A 19,417-nucleotide genomic window follows, 5' to 3' on the forward strand; every position below is an offset into this window, starting at 1 on the left:
TAATTAAAAGTATAAAATTTTTTTTCTAAAGCGGGTATTAGTCAACAAGTCTCACTGGAAACTAATATCTCTACTTTCTCTGAAAAAATTTTCGATCTCTCTCAATCCACCTCTTTCGCTCCTCCATCCGAAATCAAAACCATCTCATCGACTCCCTTCTCCACCGTAGGCATACCTTCTCCCTCTCTTCCATTTGCTAGAGTTCTCGCCACTGGAATCTAAGTCTATCTCATTCCTATCAAAGTTCCCTCTTCATTTTATCCTTTTTAACATAAAAATGGTTAGGTCCTGCCTTTAGCGTTTTGGATTATATACAAAAAAGCGTTGTGAGAGATTTGCAATATTTATCATTTAGAGTATGGGATTTGCAATGTTTATTTTTTAGAGCTGAAAATTTTTTGGTGTGCAAACTAGTAGCTGATTTAAGATTGTTGTGACAAGATAGATCTCATACACTGGATTTTTTTTTCTTACAAAAAATCGAAGTTCCAAAGAAAAGTGGCTTAAGGCATAATGTAAGGGGTGGCCTTCTACCACATGGCCCTGGGGGTTGTTAGTAAATCTGAATGGTTCTGAAATCCTTTAACGATTTTTCTTAGGGATGATGATGTTGTTCTTTTACCTATGAGCACAGAAGTAGTAAGAAAGCTTGACTATTGCAATCTATTATGTGCTTTTTTTTGGGTACATCGGCAAGTTGCCCAAAAAGTCAGAAAGTAAAAAAGACTGCAAGAGAGACGGGATAGAGGCCAGATCTTTCCAGATAAAATCAATGGAGTGATAAACCGCATAGGATGCCACCCAGTCTACTGCATTGTTGGCCTCTCTATAAACATGAGTAGCTCGATGGGAGGCGCATTCGCTTAAAGACGACGAATATCGTGGATCAGTCGCAACCCCCCTCAGCACTCCCAGGATCCTGGATCCCCTCAATCACCATAACGGAGTCCCCCTCAAGGATAATGCGGTCCGCTCCCAACATCCGTCTCGCATAGGAGACGCCCTCCCAGGTAGCTCTGAGCTCGTGTGCCTTTAAGATATTCTAATCCCTTTCTATATAATGATACATGCCCTCATATATATACATTTATAACAATAAATATTATGTGCTAGTTTTCGATGAAATAACATATAGTGGTTGTTATAAATAAAAAATAATGAAGTATAATAATCTTATGATTAGTGAAAGAACTTTCATTACTCTTTTTCGAGCAATATTTTTACAGAAAAAACTGAGGAGCAGGCATTAGACTAATCTAAGTGTTAAAACAAGTTGAAATAGATAAAAATAAAATTATAATTTTTTACATGTAAACCCTACAAAATGTGAAATAGCATGAATACCCTTCCAAAGTTGCTATTTGCATGTCTACCTTTATAAATATTTTTTTTGGCATATCTACCCATTAAGAATATTTCAGTTATTTTCAATTTTAAACTGCTAATTTCTTAATAATGTTAGATGGTGTGGGTGCATATATAAGAAAAAAAATGATATACATATAAAACAAGTTTTGTAAAGTTATATATGTCAATATTAATTTGGAAGGATATTCATGCAAATTCCAATATTTGGGAGAGTATGTACGCAAGAAAACCCAAAAAATAAGAATAACTTCGAAAAATCAATTTTGTTTCTCAGCAAGGAGTATCAATTATATCTGTGTTGATTATTTTACATATAAAGGTACACATCTGAAGCTTTTTGTCTTGTAATTTTAATTTAATTTGCAAAAAAGTTGATTAGAAAGCCAGATATTACCTGACCACCAAATTGTAATTGCTCAAATTTTGAGAGGCAATTTGTTAACATCAGCAAGGCCACAATCCCTAGGGCAACTTTGTTAACATTAGTAAGGCCACAAAATGATTGTAAATGTGAGAGGCAATGCCACCATGCATGTAACGTAGCATTCTAGATAGGGAAGCGATAACATGGCTGTCCTCCGTGTTTGTCCCTGATCCAATTATTGGTAATATTTTCTTTTTAGAACAATAATTTCGGAAAAGCTCTCAACACGATGGCAGTAGCTCTTTATTTTATTGTCACTATGGCCTCGTAAGAGCAGATTTCCCTTTTGAAAGGAAAGAGTTTCGTGTATAAAAGGATGGCATCAATACTTCAGAGACTCGCAGCATGCAAAATAGATTGCAAGGTCAAATAGCATTAGTGCAGTTGATCTACAAGGGTTCATCATTGCCAAGCTTTTTCCAACTTGAAGCTGTTGGAGGTCGCAAAAGGAATTACAGAAGTTAATCCCTGAAAGGTCAAATCGCATTTAGTGCAGTTCATCCTTGAAAACACCTGTAAAAGGACTTAGTGCAGTCCATCGAGTTTCAACGCTGTTCAGCATAATTCACCTGATCATACATGTGATTTGCATCCTATCTTATGATTGTCTTCTACAGCTGCATATGTAGTTTTGGGAAGAAATATGCTAGAGGTAAGAGGAGGCACAATCACTTCAAGCTGGCAACCAACAATTGCAACAGACAAACAGGTAAGCTATGTCAAGTGGAAGCTGATTGCACAGTACTTGATTGCCCCTTGATAACTGGAAGAGACTCGCCTCAGAATCTAGTGACCCATCGGGGGCGGTGGGGGTGGGCGGACACCTAGGCCTTGAATCTGCTGCCCAGGAAAGCCATGTGGAGGAGGCCGAGGAGCAGCATGGATGCCCAGGGTGAAGTTAGCCATTGCGCCGCTTCCTGCAGGTGGAGGTGGTATTGGTCGCGAAGGACCGTTAGCCACCGGTGGTGGAGGCGGGGGCTGTGTGCCTGCCATAGGCGGAGGTACTTGTGGTGGCGGTGGAGGTGGCGGTGGTGCTTGAGGTGGTGGGGGTAATGGTCTCGGAGGAACACCAGGAGCTGAAGTGCCATTGGCCACCGGTGGAGGTGCTGCCTGAGGTTTATTACCTTCTGGTGGCTTGACCTTGAAATACAGCTGCAGCTGTAGATGACACCAAGAGACATGTAATTTCAGATACTCGGTTAAATGTAAGTAATTGCAGTAAGGAAATAAAAATCAGACGGTAAGAAGATTCAGGACCAACAAACCGTGAACATTTTTAGATCTGGATCCCAATGTGAAAAGAACTTTGGTGTGGATTTATCAATCTCAGTGCTAGGAACCTAGAAAGGAATAAAGTAAGATAATAATACAGATACAACTATTATTTCTGGTGGTGTACGTTATAGGAAAAAACCTTGAAGGCAATGATTTCATATGGTTCAGCTGCAAATAGAAGATACTGGTATCTCTTGTCACAGGCTTGGACCCTCTGCCACAAACAAAAATAATGAACTTAAATCATGTTTCTCCAAAGAAAATTGAATAGGTTAAGAAAATTGATGCAGCTGCATATATAGAAGGTAAGCCAGCTCAGCACATCACATCTTTGTTCAATTGAATCAAATTAACCAAACAGAGCTACCATAATACAGCTAGAATTTACCTGCTCAAAGGATGACATGAATCGGTGCCTTGGCTTAGCACTATCTTCAATTTCCGGATATTCAATCTGAAACGGCATTTAACTGATTCAAGTATGTCCACTGATGTATGCTAATGAAAGCTAAAACAATAAAGACAATTCTTTTTTCTAAGTAACTTGCCTACTGACACGATATTACATGCATCAGCACTTTTATCTAGTGCAAGAACAGCATATTCATCGCTATATCTAAAAATTAATGGCTTGCCCCTCATAATAAATATGATATATCAGAAGTCAATCCTTGAGAAACATCATCTATAAAAAAATAATTGAAGAATAAAAAAATTAAATACTGTGTGGCACTATGATTAGAGAAAAACCCCTAGGTTAAGAGCATTCCTTGCTCAGGAAGAGTACTCACATCCCTATGATACAAAATGAGGCGATTATAGATCGCCTAAACTGTTTCCAGAGAAAGAAACCTCAATCAAGGTGGACTCAGGAATGGAGACATACTATGCGGTGAAGAACCAGTCTGAGGTCCAACAAGAGTGCAGTATCTAATTATCCTCATGTTTGTTCCCGTGCTCTTCTCCTGAATAAGATAATATCTTCTATTAATATGAACATATAGGTTTTTTATATTTCCCATCCAGTGCAAAATGCACCAACCGAGGCATCCAAGAAAGAAATGGATCGCATTAACATGATATGTACTTGGCCCAAAATTTTGGACTGTCAACCTTCTTGTAATCAACAGTTTAGTAACAGAGTATGACTTCGTAAGAAGTCATTACATGATTTTAAAGCTTTCCATACAAAAGGTTACTGTCTAATAATATTAGAATCCAGCAAAATAGGGAAAAACCATGGGTATCTTAACACAACTTTGCAATGATAAAGTAAAAGATCTAATAGTCTAATATGTGATGCAATCCATACTTGATACAGAAAACTCAATAATCAGAGTTGCTGACTAAAACTCTTCAAATCCAAAGCCCCTTCCAGAGAGAACTAAAAACTTAACCGGCTACGAACTCATGGAGCTTAAATGTTCCTTGGAGGCATTAATCTTGCACAAACTTCTTGTGGAACTGATATAAAAGAAGTGGAGGAAGTAGCTGAAGCAGCAAAAAGGAAGATGAAGAGTTGAAACAAGTAAAAGAGGAGAAGAAAAGCCATACACACATCTGTAAAAGATGCACAAGCCCTCAAAACCAAACATGCAATGAGATTGCACTCTTCGGAGATAGGGCTCAAAGTCTATAAACTTAAGGTTTTGCTCTTTACTCTTTAAATCCACCAATATTTTCATATGAAGATTTGCAGACAACAAAAATATATAAAAGGCAGCCTAGTGCGTGAGGCTCCTGCCTGTGTTTGGGAAGCATCAGGTCTATACAGCCTTACCGCACGAGCAGAGAGGCTACTTCAGTGTTTTGAACCTATGATCTCTAGGTCATAGTGAAGCAACCTTACCATTGCACCAAAGCTCACCCATATGACAACAAGAATATATAAGAAAAATGAAAATGTTTTAGCCTTAATAACTTCATAAAAGCAAGAAACTTATATTTCCAGAGTACATGTCATGACATTGACACACTGTACAATAAATCGTCCCAGCAACATGACTCTTTTCCTATGAGGAATATTACTAAACATGTACATCAAGGATTAAACTAATGTTTGTGCCAACAATGCTGTGCTGTGTCTTGCCACGCTTGTGTTAGCACTGAGCAAGCATGTGTACCATAGGGTAGATACATAGGGTATTAACCCATGCCAGTTCAGCACAGGCTCATATGGCTCCGTACTGCTGGTACTAAGCTCATAAGGCATGTCCCATGCTAGTCAGTATGCACATTGGTACTAGCACTTGTATATTTAATCTGAGATGAGAAAAAACATGCAGTTAATGTGAGAGATTGAAATCAATCACATTGTCACAAAATATTGCAAACTAAACATATTCAAGACAAAGTAATACTTACCAAAAGGACTAGAAACCAAATACTTAGCAAATAATTCCACTAAATAAGACTGCAAAAATAATATATGCAAACCTGGAACAGAAGAGAACGCTGCTTAGTCTCTGAATCAAATTGCTTCGTTACCCTATATCCAGGTCTGCCAATCTTAACTGCATCCATAGAAAGACAGATTAAGCACCAACAAGAAGCAAGGAAATCCACACATACACACATACAAAAAGAGAAGCACGTGCACATGCAATGAATAAGCTTGATATCAAGGTTTCAGTTACAGTGGGATGGGAGCATCCTAGTTTTTCTTGGAACAAGATGCCCGCGTACCAACACTTGGGACAGTAGATGTCCCATCCCATCCCAGTCCATTTTCCGAATCATCCCATACCGACACTGGGGAAGGTGCCCCATCCTGATTCTTGGGCAGCTGGGATGCCCTGCCATCCCACCAGAATCGACAAGCTTGCTTGATATTACAAATGCATTGTGACATAGCTATGCCCAAGTGACAAATGTATAACAACCAATCAAAGTCAAGAATTTACTCGATCCACTGCATGTGGATGCAATTTCAAGTGCCTGAATACATTTTATTCACAGACTAGACCTTGACAAGTGCGCTGCATGTGATTGAAAATGAATGGATATAATCAGATCATCTCTTTACTATCAAAATGAATAACTATGACCAGACTATCTAATTAGATTTTCTTTTAAAATTTTTGGGAGTTCAAATTTGTTAAGAGAGAAAGAGAAAGCCGTTTGATGATTAAAGGAGAGCGTCCATTTGAGATTTCTTATGAGAGAGAGAGTATGTATGTTATGCATTGAGAGTCCAATTACTTGCTTTCTGTCCCAACTGATTAAAGATAGTTTATTTATTGCAACTCTTAAAAAAGGGCACCTTTCTTGTGATTTCTGAGTTCGAAAATAAAAGCCTGTTTCTTTTAAGAGTCCAATTGTATTTTCCCATTTTAATGTTGTTGTTCTCTCCTTGCACATGATGTGCGATCACACATGAGCAGGCACTTAAAGTCTGAGAATCAATCATTCATGCATTCTCTTTATATATAGTAAGAGACAAATAACACAGATAAAACTAATTGATTTATTTTGTTATCAGATAACAATATGATTCATGAATATGTAATGCATAATGTGTAAACCATCAAGGGGGTGGTGTATTGACTTAAATTTGGCCACACCAGGGCATAACATGAAGGTGTAGAAATATGCATTGAATTTGTCCACTTGGATTACAATACGCACAAGGTGCAGTAGAAGCATACGACCCTGGCACCATTTGCCTTAAAGGGAATTTCCAGCTATCTAACTTGTGTGTCAAATGCTTTCAGATACATTTGATGCAATAGTGCAACGACCAAACACCCTTTAGATCATTGTGTTCAACAAAAGAAATAATTAAAGGTGCACTGATCATTTTACAACTCTTTATTTGCTGTACAAAACATATCATTTTTAGACATAATAGTGAAACAAGATTTAAAAAAAAAGTTAAATACCTTAGCATACATGCAACTAATCTAGATTAACATAAGAATCAATGACCAGTGTACACTCCTAGATATATAATAATGAATGCTCTTCATAAATATTATGAACCACCTTGAACACAATTAGATTACCCCCCACCCACTTTATTTCTTTTGGAGGGAGATTGCAAACCAGCTAACCTTGTGTAGAAGTGAAAGATCAACACAATTAAAGTAGTACAATGAATTAAAATATTTGCCAAAAGGCATCTTATATGAAAGACAGATCATATTAAACTGATTTTGCAGAAATTTTACTCATTGGATAGTTTCACAGGACTCGAAGTTTGTAGATGGATATAAAACTATAAATCAATGTAGAGAATTAGGCTATGGATTATATTTTAAACACATAAAGAAACTATATTAGGAATGAAAACTATTAGCATAAAATAAAATCTGGAGCACAACTTCTCAGAAAAATGACTTGAAATCCATATCTGATTAATACAATAAGAACGAAATTGCTACACGCATCATGAAGAGTCTATCTGAGTCCTACTTAAAGAAAAAGAAGAAAAACAAACTGATGGATTGCTAGATATTCCAACAGATGGATTTAAATCATCAAGTTGCATCACACGATTGGTAAGTACAGATGGGCAACATGAACTTCATGCAGCTGGAAACTTTGAAAGGGAATGGTGTATCCTGTGCAAAACCAATTCTTGTGAAAGCATATCAGCATATTATTTTCCTGATACAAAGCTAGAACAGTTGAGTTATATTCCATCATGTACAGAAAAACAAGAAAACCTAAGCATGAAGTTATATCAACAAACCAGTGTCCGCACAGGAGGTTCAGGAGGCAGTCTGGGCTTTGGCTCCAGACAAGGCCCCGGGTCCGGATGGGTTCCCCCCGTTCTTCTTCCGACAGTATTGGGGTATCATTCGGATAGCAGTGGTAGAGGCTATTCAGTGCTTCTTCTCTCAGGAGAGGATGCCGGATGACTGGAAGGCTACCTTCATCACACTCATTCCGAAGCGTCAGGGGGCGGCGGAGCCCGGCCACTTCAGACCCATTAGTTTGTGCACAACCTTGTATAAGGTTGTGGCTAGAATAATGGTCCGTAGGATGAAGCCCTTACTGTCTGGCATTATCAGTCCGGAGCAGGGGGCCTTTATAGCCGGCAGAAACATCTCCCATAATGTTCTGTTGGCCCAGGAGATGATGTGGGATCTGCAGCGAGCATCGAAGCGGCGTAGCTTGATGGCCATTAAGCTGGATATGGAGAGAGCTTACGACAGGATCAGATGGAGATTTCTTCAGCAGGTACTCGAGGCGTTTGGCTTCCACAGACAGTGGATCAGTTGGATCATGGGGTGTGTCAGGGGTCCAAGGTTTTCTATCTTGGTCAACGGCACGCCTTCCCCTTTCTTCGAGTCCACCATGGGGCTGCGTCAGGGATGTCCTCTATCACCTTATTTGTTTATTCTTTGTGCTGACATTTTGTCTCGTGATTTGCAGAGGGTGTGTGCCCGCAGAGAGCTTGAGGCCTATGTTCCCGCCCCGGGGGCTAGTCCTCTTTCCCATTTACTTTTCGCTGATGATTGCCTTCTTTTGGCCAGGGCGCGAGTTTCTGATGCGCGGGTACTTCGGAGAGTAGTCGCGGATTATTGTGCGGCGTCAGGTCAGAGAGTTAACTTCCACAAGTCAGCAGTCCACTTCAGCCCGAGTACAGAGAGCAGGGTCAGACAGGAGATCCGTGAGATTCTACAGATACCTCAGCAGGAGGAGACATTGACCTACCTGGGAGTTCCTATCACAGGTCGCAGACTGCGGATGGCAGAGTGCTCCTATCTGGTGCAGCGGGTGGAGAGCAGGTTGGAGGGTTGGAGAGCGGCCTCCCTGTCTATGATGGGGAGACTGACCTTGATCAGATCGGTGTTGGGGTCCATGCCAGTATACCTCATGGCCAACACCGTGGTTCCGAAGACGACCCTGCTGAGGATCGAGCGACTGCTGCGATGTTTCCTGTGGGGGTCATATGGCGGAGGCCACGGGGTGCACTTGGTGGCCTGGGAGCATGTATGCCGACCTACTAGTGAGGGCGGCCTCGGGATACAGTCCCTTCTGGAGCGGCGCGAGCTTTTCATTGCTCGGCATGCAGCTCGGTTTTTGTTAGAGCCACACGGGCTGTGGAGTCAGGTGATGGCAGCCAGATATGGCCGTGGGGGCTCAGAGGCGGCCCGGAGGGCGCGACGAGTCTCCTTCATGTGGCGTGAGATTGGGAGGTATTTGCCGACTGTGTCAGCAAATACCAGGTGGCTGATTGGTGATGGGCGGAGCATTGATGTGACTGCGGACCCATGGGCGGATACTGTTCCATTGAGGTGCTGGCCGACCATGTTTGATGCCGAGGCAGCGGAGGGGTTGCGGGTCTTCGATCTTCTTTCCCCAGGGGAGTCAGCATGGGATGACGCTAGGCTATGTCAGCTGTTCGGAGGATACCTAGCTGAGAGGATCCGGTCCCTCCCGGTGCCAGGTTGGGGGGGGCCTGATGTCAGGGTTTGGGGCACCTCTTGCCGGTCTAGGGTCAGTCTGAGAGATCTCGCCGGTGTTATTCTGCAGGAGCACGAGCCGGGGCTGGACTACACTTGGATCTGGAGGTCGGGGCTTCACCCGAGGGCGGCACTTTTCTTATGGAAGGTGGCATGGGACCGCCTCCCGACGAGAGCAGTGCTGAGCAGGCGAGCTTGGGGGATCCCTGCGGAGTGCGGGACATGTGGTGTTGAGGAGTCGATCGACCACGTGCTTTTCCAGTGTACGTGGGCGAGGTCGGCATGGCTGTGGGCAGGATTCCCGCAGGAGGTTTGGTGTGGGAGGCCTCAGTTTGTGCAGATGATGCAGCAGTGGCTGGCCCGGCCTCGGACAGGCCAGGAGGCTATCCGAGCGACCTGCACAGCACATCAGATCTGGCTGGCGAGGAACGCCCGCACCTTCGGTGAGCGCAGGGTGTCACCGAGGTTTGTTGCGGAGTTCGCGCGAGCCCAGGCATTGGAGATCAGACCTTCTTCAGATGGACCTCTGATGGCTCGGGACACCTGGGGTTCCCTCTCTGCTCCGGCAGCTCCTCAGCAGGTGTTTTTCACCTGGGAACCCCCACCCCCGAGTTTCCTCAAGGTCAACTTCGACGGATCGGTCATGGATGCAGGTGCGCGAGGAGGTGCGGGTTTCGTGATACGGGATTCGCATTCCAGAGTGGTGGCAGCAGGAGGCTGTCAGGTTTTCGGCACGTCGGTCCCCGGGGCAGAGCTACGAGCTGCCTGGGCGGGTCTTCGCTATGCGAGGCAGGTACTGCAGGCCGAGGCGATTGTCTTGGAGGGCGACTCAGCCACAGTTATCAGCTGGATCCAGGAGGAGCTGAGGGGTGAGGGCCCAGACCACCCCTTGGTTCGGGATATAGGGATGATGTGTGGGGTTGGGGTGGCCATCCAGGCCAAGCATGTATTCAGAGAAGCCAATGGGGCAGCCGACTGGGTGGCTGCCTTTGCGGCTCATCACTCAGGGTATACTTTTTGGGTGGGGGAGGGGGAGCTGCCACTGGCTCTCCGTGAGTTAGTCTTTTTTGACTTTATTGGATGTATTCACACACGTACTGTATGAATACCCGTTTTCAGCAAAAAAAAAAAAAAAAAAAAAAAAAAAAAAAAAACAGCGTACATTTTTCCATAAGAACAGTATAGTATTTGTACCATAGTGGGTACCGACAGCAAGCATTGAAACTGACAGATTCTAAAAAATTGAGAAACCACTGATACTGAGTGATACACACTGACATAGCCAGTAAATACCAGCGGCACAGCTGTTTCGACATCCCAAGACTTGTATAGATGCATGTTTTGTGCTAGAATGATACGGTACCGATCACACAGCAGTTTATGAAATCACACACACAACTTAATACTAACCTCCTTAGCTCTTTACCTCTTTCTGCTCTAATCTGCCCTCCTTACTATTTCTTCCTCGAGTCTTCATTGCCCATAGCCAAATTACAATTGATTCTTCACTACTTTGACCATTAACAGCAAATTCACTTCAAGGATTCTTCTAATGTATCCATTTCTTCTTTAAAACCTCAATTAGCAACAGAAGAAAGCCAATCATTACACACTAGAAGGCCTAACAAAGAACTAACCAATTAGAACAATGGAAAATTACAATTGATTCTTCACTGCTTTGCCCATTAATGGCAAATTAACTTGAAGGATTCTTCTAATGTATCCATTTCTTCTTTAAAACCTCAATTAGCAACAGAAAAAAACCAATCATTACACACTAGAAGGCCTAACAATGAACTAACCAATTAGAACAAGGGAATAGTTTCATCCTTGTCAGCTAGCTTAGCATACTTCCACCTCAAAATTCTCATCCATTATTATTGCTGAACATCCAAAGTTCAAGCACTAAAATCAGAGTGCATGACATAAAGTAAAACAATCACATACTTCAACATTCTTTGTATGGCATGAATGTATTCTTTTTCAATAAAAGACTTGATAAATTAACCTCAACCCACTACTCTTCATTTAAAAGAAGCCAATATGCATTTTAAAAATCTAGAAGTTGAATTTAACGATTCAAGCCTTGTTCACACAACCTAGTGGATATTGAAAAAATAGCTAAAAGATTTATAAGCTGTTAGATGATTGTTTATGCAAGAAATGAATACAAGCATAACCATGCCAACAAGCTTGCCTCAAGATATCATGTCACCCTCATATATAATTCAACTCAAGTGCAAATCCTTAGGCAAGCCTTTTCAAATCATTCACTATTCGTAACCAATTCTAACCAACTCCTTGAGGACAGTTCTTCTTGCACTTATTTCACAAACATTCAAGTCCATTCTTGTTGCTTCCTCTTGTATCTATTAATCATAGCACTGTCACTGCAAGCAGCTATAACCATATTGCCCCACTGATGGTGAAAGAACTACAGAACTTCTGAAATGCGGAGTACCAAAACCAACTCAACACAAAAATGAGAAACTTTACACCAATCATTTAGGTCGGCGGAACCGGTACCGAAATCTGTATCAATTGCCCGATGGTACATTATGGTATTGTGCTGTGCCAACTCGTGGAGTACTGACAAAGAGGAGCCAAAGAGGGAAGAGGAGAGGGAGAAGGAAAGAGAGGAAGAAAGAACGGGAGGGGGTGGGTAGGAAAGGGAAGAAAGTATGGCAGGAGAGGGAGAGAGGCTGACAGAGGAGGAGAGAGAGGCCGACAGAGGGAAAGAAGGCTTTTGAGCTCTCTCTCCTCAAGCCATTTCGTAATAAGGGCTCTTGCCCCTTTTTTTCTTTGATTTTCTTTTTTAAAAGTGAAATTGGCAATCGTTGCCTCCCTCCCTCCCTCTCCCTCCCTCTTTTCCTCTCTTTCCTTCTCCCCCTCCCCCTCTCTCACCAGTTTCTCAAACTGAGGGGCCGAACCATCTTGGTCCGCCTCTAGTATGGCCCAATACGCTTCGAATCAGACAGTTCGAGACGGTACCACCTTCCTGGCCAACCATAGAGCTACCCGACAAGTCAACAGATATAATTGATTCAATATTATATCCGTATTTACTAGTCTTACATCATGCTCTAGCTGTGGTCTCTATGACTCAAGAACTATGACAAATTCATCACTGCTAATATTACACCATTAAGACTTAAAAATGGGGCACACAATTCCAATGAAAACAAATGACAAACTTCAACTTTCTTTCCATGGCACCATTGGCAAAAAAATTGATGAAATTGAACATTTTATGAAAAACAGCAACCTAATAAGCTAGGCAAAATGATTTACCATTTAAGCAATACATATTTAAATGTTAAGTGGCTGTTTTAGTCGACTTAGATTACAGAAGTCCACAAGAAAGTTTAGCACAAAAAGTTCGTAGATGGTATAGCAACTTAATCACCCTAACGTTCAGTATTTCTTAAAAAAATTGGCATGATTAAAACATATTAATCAGCATCTCTTATCTAGACATAATGCTTTGATAGTGTTTTCACTTTATCTAAGGGTTCTACATTTCATGTTACCACATAACCTTGGATATGCTGCACACAAAGTGAGAGTGGCTCTTTGCACTATATGCACCTAATTCTAGCCTTCACATATGTCCTATCAACAAAAACTCTCTTATACCACCATTTGCCTGACTAGGCCATACATAACCTTCCTTTGTGTAGCTTATGAGCCAACCTCAATGCTGGTCAAACTTGAGCTTGGCCAAAATTGCTGGAAGGCAAAACAAGCTTGGGCAAGGCACAAGTCTGCCCAAAACAGACAAGTGCGAGCATAAGCTTAGAGATAAAAGGAGTGCTGGGTACAATTAGTGAATTGTCCGATCTGGCAACAGGACAACAACAATTGTCAATATGATGACTAGATTTGGTGCAAGGAAGAAACCATGCTCAGGGTTGTGGAAAACAATGGCTACGGTAATATCCAATGTCAATGAGGGGAGTGAAGGAGAAATGGAGAGAAAAGGAGAAGAGATGGATGGGCCAAGGATTAGGTTTAGAAAATTTTTAGATGACATATAATCAAAATTGTTCCTGATGCATATGACTACAGGGCCAATACAAGGTCAGCCCACGCCAAGCACAAATTCAATCCGAGCCGAGATTTTTTTGCATGCACCAGCCCTACAAGCCTTGAGATCATGGGTTCATTAATAGCCCTACCGCTCTATGTCTCGTTTGTTTTCTTTTTCTTTTTATTTTTTTCCCATGTTTATATTTATAATTGATCAACATTTTATTCTCATTCCATATTGCAATAATAAGCAATAATAATTTTTGTATTCCTATTCCTGATTATATATATGTATGTATGTATGTACTTATGTATGTATATAAAATCTCTGGAAAAGTCCTTTCAACCTTTTGACTCCTTTAGTCAATGATCATGTTACACCTTCTAACTAATTTAATAATAGCATCTAATTGCATTTCATATTTTTATCTATAATTCTTATTTTGCAACAATCTACTTATTTTCATAAATAAATGTCATGTATCTACTAAAAGAAATTTTAATAGTCTTTGTTTAATAACTAAAATGTTCAATACTTCCACATTAAAGAGCAATATGCAACCAGTTTACCATCTCAACTAGTATGCTTAAATCAGTAAGCTTTAACAATCCAATAATCAAAAACACCTAGATACCATAATATATTAGTAGTTATGCTACTAAATAGTCTGAGAGACAAAAAGAAAATGCGAAGCACCTTCCTAGGGATCTTACTGGCTCACTTATAATGTTGAACTACCTTCATGAGTTGTGTGCATAAGGATCAATGCAAATTACAAGCTAACATTAAGTTTAACAAGATAAGCAAATATCATTCTTTCATTTTTAAAATCCAGAATGCTGCAGATTTCTTTCCAATGATGAAGAAATGGATCAACACAAAAAGAGCGCAAGCTAATATCATGAGAGACCTAGTAGATAATAACTCAATAGTCTTGGGTGCAACATTTAACATAATGGCGGCATGGCTAGGTCGTCCTACCATTCTGAGAGTCAGGGCGGTGCCACTGAGTGTCAGGTAAGGGCAAGTCGGGTAAGGGCAAGTCAGGAAATGGACTGGATCGGGAAGGGACAAGTCAAGTGTAGGCATGGGAAATATCTTGTTCCAAAAAAAACTAGAATTGCCTAGTTCCATGGTTTTAAACCTTGCTTGGATGTCTATACTAGGTGCAAGAGCAAAGAAATGAAACCGTTAAATTTTCAACGATAACATGGTGAGATTTAATGAGAAAATGTAACCTTTTTACCAATAACTGATAAAGGAATTAAATATATGAAAATTGAGCCGAAAAGATTATAAGTTCGGATGACTTATTATATTAAAGATGCTAGAAAAATTCTTGAAGTCAAAAATGTTAAAAGCATGCACAAAATGAAACTTGGTGATCAAATGATAAGTTACAAGAGGTAATCAAGGTAATTGCTTTCTTCAAACAATATCAAAAAAAAAGAAAATATCAATTTTGTAGACAAAATAAGATCAGGAAAGATTCAAAGGACTAGTAAGTAAAGCTAACTATATAGCAATGTGATGATTTAGCTTGAAAGATATAATTCAAAGGAAGGTGAGAATGAAATTGATACAATTAGCCAAAATGAAAAGATGAATCAAGAAATACTAGTCGATTTAGATGCATTAAAAGTTAAGACATTCGAAGTCAGATGATTAGGTCAAACAAAGATGGAAAGGTTATGACTAGACATTGTTAAACAAGGATTCTATCAGAGAAAATCGTACAAAAGATATAATACACAATTTGTCAAGTTTGTCTTGCTCAATACTAAAAGAATAGCTTTTAAAAGGATGCAACTGGGAAATGTGCTTAGGCTAGATGAAAATCATTTGATGTTTGATACATCAAGGGAGATGTATCCAAACATTAAAAAAAAAAAATCAGATATACAGATTTTTGGCCAACTAGTTCACAAAATACAGATTTAAACATTTAAAGAGAAAGAAAAAAATCAGATGATTGCAGAAGTGTCATAGTACCCATTCATAAGAAAGATGTATGGAAGTGCCCAAACTATTGTGGTTAAACTATTGTAAACGGTGATAAAACAAAAAATTACTAAAAGTTTGACAATCTTAGATAACCAATTTGGTATCATTACAGGAAGGTCTATATGCGAGGCTATCTTCTTGTTTGCAATTAACAAAAAGACATATAGAATAAATAAACATTCTATATTGTCTTGATCAACTTGGGAGAAAACTTATGATTAAGTACCAAAAGTAATTTGGTGGAATTTAAGAAGGAAAGGTATACATAGGAGATGTATTAGAATTACAAGGACATGCATGATTGAATAATGAGAAGCATTAAAAGCTAGTATGGAAAGAGTCAGTAACAATGAGCATACACCAAGGGTTAGCACTAGCATATCTTTTTATACTCATAAGATGTAAACATACTTTTAATATTTAAAAGAATAGTTCATGGTTTACCCAATCTACAGATGATATAGCATTGATTGAACAGAAGGCAATAAGATGATAAGGATTTAAAACATCAATAGAATAAAAACAGAGCAATTCTTTTAAGCAATCTCGAGTATTTTACAGTGTTACAACCGTCGGAGAGGCATTTGACCAAATCACAAGTACTTCCTTTCTCTCATGGTGTCTCCTATCAAATCAGTTCATACATCACCAAACTCTAATTATCAAACTCTCTCAGAATTAAAACCTTCTTCAACAATTAAGGGTCTGTTTGGATTTTTCTACGAGATTTGTCTGAAAATCCTGTTGGATTCATGGATGGGGCCAGCACAACCAGCAAGATCACAGGCCACATGCTAGATTAGGCTTGTATTTATAAAATATCCAGAAATAGCTTTGAAGTAGGCCGACCTGAATGCCATATGGAGAAAAAAGAGACCTACTAAGATTTTTTTTTTCCCTTATAGGATTCGGACCGGCCTACTTCAAAGCTATTTTTGGATATTATGCCCATCCCAACCTACAGCCTGCTATCTTGCTAGTTGTACTAGCCCAATCCACAAATCCTACAGCCCTATTCTGTAGAGAAATCGAAACAAGCTTTAAAAGAGGAAAAAATCAAATATTTCAAAATACAAATCTCACTTAAGGCAGTATTCAATTATCAAACCATGGATTTGACCCTCATTACCCACCAACATAAACTCGGAAGATCAGACACTGTAGCATTCATGTGCTTAAAAATAAGTGACCAAATTCAGTAGGAATAAACTATCTTATGTTTGGGAGAAAATAGGAACGCATTAAAAAGATTCATGCCGATCTATTTTCGACCTCACAAGTGAAGAAACAACCAAAAAAAGCAAATCTTTAAGTGCTTTTTACTCATTCTTCCACTCCAGCAGAACAAAGAGTAAAAGAGGGGGGGGGGGGGGGGGGGGGGGGGGGGGGGGGGGGGGGAGAGACGGCGGGGGGAGAGAAAAGTGGAACGAAGGGGGAACATACCAGTCTTGCGGACGGAGACCTTTCGCTTGTGGGGCTGGGGCTGGGCGGGGGCGTCCTTGGCCTCGCGGGCAGCTCTCTTGGCGAGGTTGGTCTGGTGGCGCTTCCCCTGGGTATGGGCCAGGTAGTTCCCCTCGTTGTTGTGGAGCGTGAGGCAGAGCTTGCACTCATAGCTGCCAAAAGATTCACAGCATCAAACGATGAGGAGATCTGATCCACTAGGGCAAGGGCAAAGTTCTAGGGTTATGGTGAGGGTTAGGATTAGGGTGAGGGTTTGAAAGGAGGAGGTACCTGCCGAGGTGGTTCCGCATGAAATAGGGGTCCTTGGCAAGGTCGATGGTCTCGAGGGCGAGCCGCCGGAGACGCTCCCGGCGGTCGATCGCCTCGTTCTGGGCGGAGGCGGCACCGCCGCTCCCCGGCTTCGATCCCCAGTCCCGATCCATTCTTTCCTTTCACTCACCGCCTCCTCTCCCTCGCGCTCTTGCAAGCGCACACTGGGTATATATCTAACAAAATCCTGATGCTAGGGTGAATCATGGCCATTCATCCATTGGGGTATCGTCACGTGTCGCACGTGCCAAATACTTTTCTTTTTAAGATACTAATCTAACGTCCCATCCCTCCCCAGCATGGCCGTTCGCAATGTTTTCAGAGCCTCAGTTCCCTGATTTGGCTTTTGAATCCATGCTTACAACCGCCCCAAATGCTAACTGAATGTCTTCAGACTTCAATAGCCATGAAGGCCTAGGATTAGGAAGAGCCTGCCCAGGTTAAGAGTGTGGATGCTGCTTACCAGAGCAATCTGAATAGGGGTATTATGGGAATAAAAAAGTTAGGGAGTTCCCAATTTTATAGTGTTTGGATGGATTAGGGGACTGATCCACCTGGATCAACAAAAGAATACCTTAACTCTACTAACATGTAAAATGAAAGCACTCTTGATTCATTCTTGGTTTTGCAAATCTTGGCACTAGTTTCCTAAGTAAGAAAATAACATTTATAGTCAACTTTGTACCATAATTTTAAATAGGGTTTCTAATATTACTTCCTTTTTTTTGTAAATCTTTATCCATCACCCATGCCATCATGCCTCTGGTTTTTAGTGTGGTCTAAAATCTGGTTGCTGCTTTTGCACCCAACTCATGATGATTCAATCCCATCGATAAGATACCATTATCTTATCTAATTTTAATTCAATTGTAGCTAGCTACACCATCCATTGTTCTTTTGTTTAAATGTCATAATTGGATGCCTTTTGTTATACAATATCTCATCTTATTTTTTAAGATGCTTCCTATATGATTCCATATACTCAATATTATGAGAGCCCTAATTCCCTACTTTGGTTTTTGCATTCCATGCCTCCGATTATGCCCAATTTTAGTAACAAAATTACTAAAGTGCATAAATTTATCATGTGGTAGTCAGAAAAGAAGGTCAATGTTCCTAAATATCCTTCGATTAGGATCATAGGTGTTATGGTTCAAATCTGGCCCGAGGGTGACCACGCCGGAGGAGTCGAGGGAGCCGCCGAGGCATCAGGGAAGAGGGCAAGATCCGCAACCCACGCACCGGAGTACCTGCACAAAGCCTCGCCTGTGTTTCCGGTGAGGGCCATCCGACGATCAAGTTAGGGAGGTATATATTTGGTTTTTCTCAAGAGACAGAGAGAGGTCTCCCCTCTGGGGGTTACCTGACGGGGCTATTTACAGTCCCGGTGGAGAGGCCCAGGTGGTGGAGGCATGGCCCGCCTTCATCATGAGGGGGGATGGCTCTTAGCCGAATGGCGCGCAGCTAGAGCTAGGCGGTGGCCCAAAATGTTGTTGGCTCTCTTTTTGTAGACCTGAGAATGACTTAAAAAGGGTATCGTTGTCAAAATCTTAACCAACAAACAAATATTTTTATATTACTCTTACCATCCTCTATTCGATAAATAGTGATTATAGGAGGTCAATCCATGGGGAGGCGATTGAAGCACACAAATAGAGAACAGAAACTTCATTAAGATTCATGGCAATATTTATATATATATATATATTAAAACAATTTCTTGAGGATATTCGATTAATCTCTAACCAATCAGAGCTAGTTTTTCATTCAAAAATAAACAAAGAAAAGAAAGAAAACTTTTGCAAATAAAATAAAAATTTCCGAATGCATAAAATAAACAGCAAAAATTAAATTGAACCTAAAACACGGATTGCATAAAAGAAAATTAATAAATTGCATTAAAAAAATGATTACAAAGGTAAAAATGGAGATCAGAAGCCTAATGCTTCTTTTCTTCTAAAAAAAATAAAAAAAAAGAAAAAAAAACAATTGCATTGTTTCTCACGGTGGAACTCTCTCTCTCTCTCTCTTGTTTTTCTTTTGTTTCCTCCACGAACAGAGCATGCTTTGTTCGTGGCTTTCCTTCCCCCTTCTGGCCCAGTCGAGAACCCACCCCTCCTAATTTTTTGAACC

The 19,417-nt window shown here is 40.7% G+C and overlaps 1 protein-coding gene across 1 annotated transcript; it reads right to left on the reverse strand.

Annotated features, from left to right (window-relative positions):
• Nucleotides 1-2,147: 2,147 nt before the first annotated feature.
• On the reverse strand, nt 2,148-17,622 carry LOC103697458 (splicing factor 3A subunit 2). The gene is made up of 7 exons (XM_008779314.4): nt 17,246-17,622; nt 16,958-17,127; nt 5,504-5,580; nt 3,456-3,521; nt 3,207-3,281; nt 3,058-3,132; nt 2,148-2,950 (listed from the first exon to the last, which is right to left on the reverse strand). Exons 1-7 carry the CDS (start codon nt 17,395-17,397, stop codon nt 2,579-2,581), a joined length of 987 nt encoding a protein of 328 aa, XP_008777536.2. The 5' UTR covers nt 17,398-17,622; the 3' UTR covers nt 2,148-2,578.
• Between the last annotated feature and the right edge of the window lie 1,795 nt (nt 17,623-19,417).

This window comes from Phoenix dactylifera, chromosome 12 (assembly GCF_009389715.1).
Source record: "Phoenix dactylifera cultivar Barhee BC4 chromosome 12, palm_55x_up_171113_PBpolish2nd_filt_p, whole genome shotgun sequence".
NCBI lineage: Eukaryota > Viridiplantae > Streptophyta > Magnoliopsida > Arecales > Arecaceae > Phoenix > Phoenix dactylifera.

Excerpts from the sequence above, each read along its gene's own strand:
- LOC103697458 (XM_008779314.4), bottom strand. The coding sequence starts at position 17,397 with ATGGATCGGGACTGGGGATCGAAGCCGGGGAGCGGCGGTGCCGCCTCC. Across the intron at positions 17,128-17,245 it reads ATGCGGAACCACCTCGGCAG|CTATGAGTGCAAGCTCTGCC; the intron begins GTACCTCCTCCT and ends ATCTTTTGGCAG. Across the intron at positions 3,522-5,503 it reads AGCGTTCTCTTCTGTTCCAG|ATTGAATATCCGGAAATTGA; the intron begins GTTTGCATATAT and ends ATGCCGTTTCAG.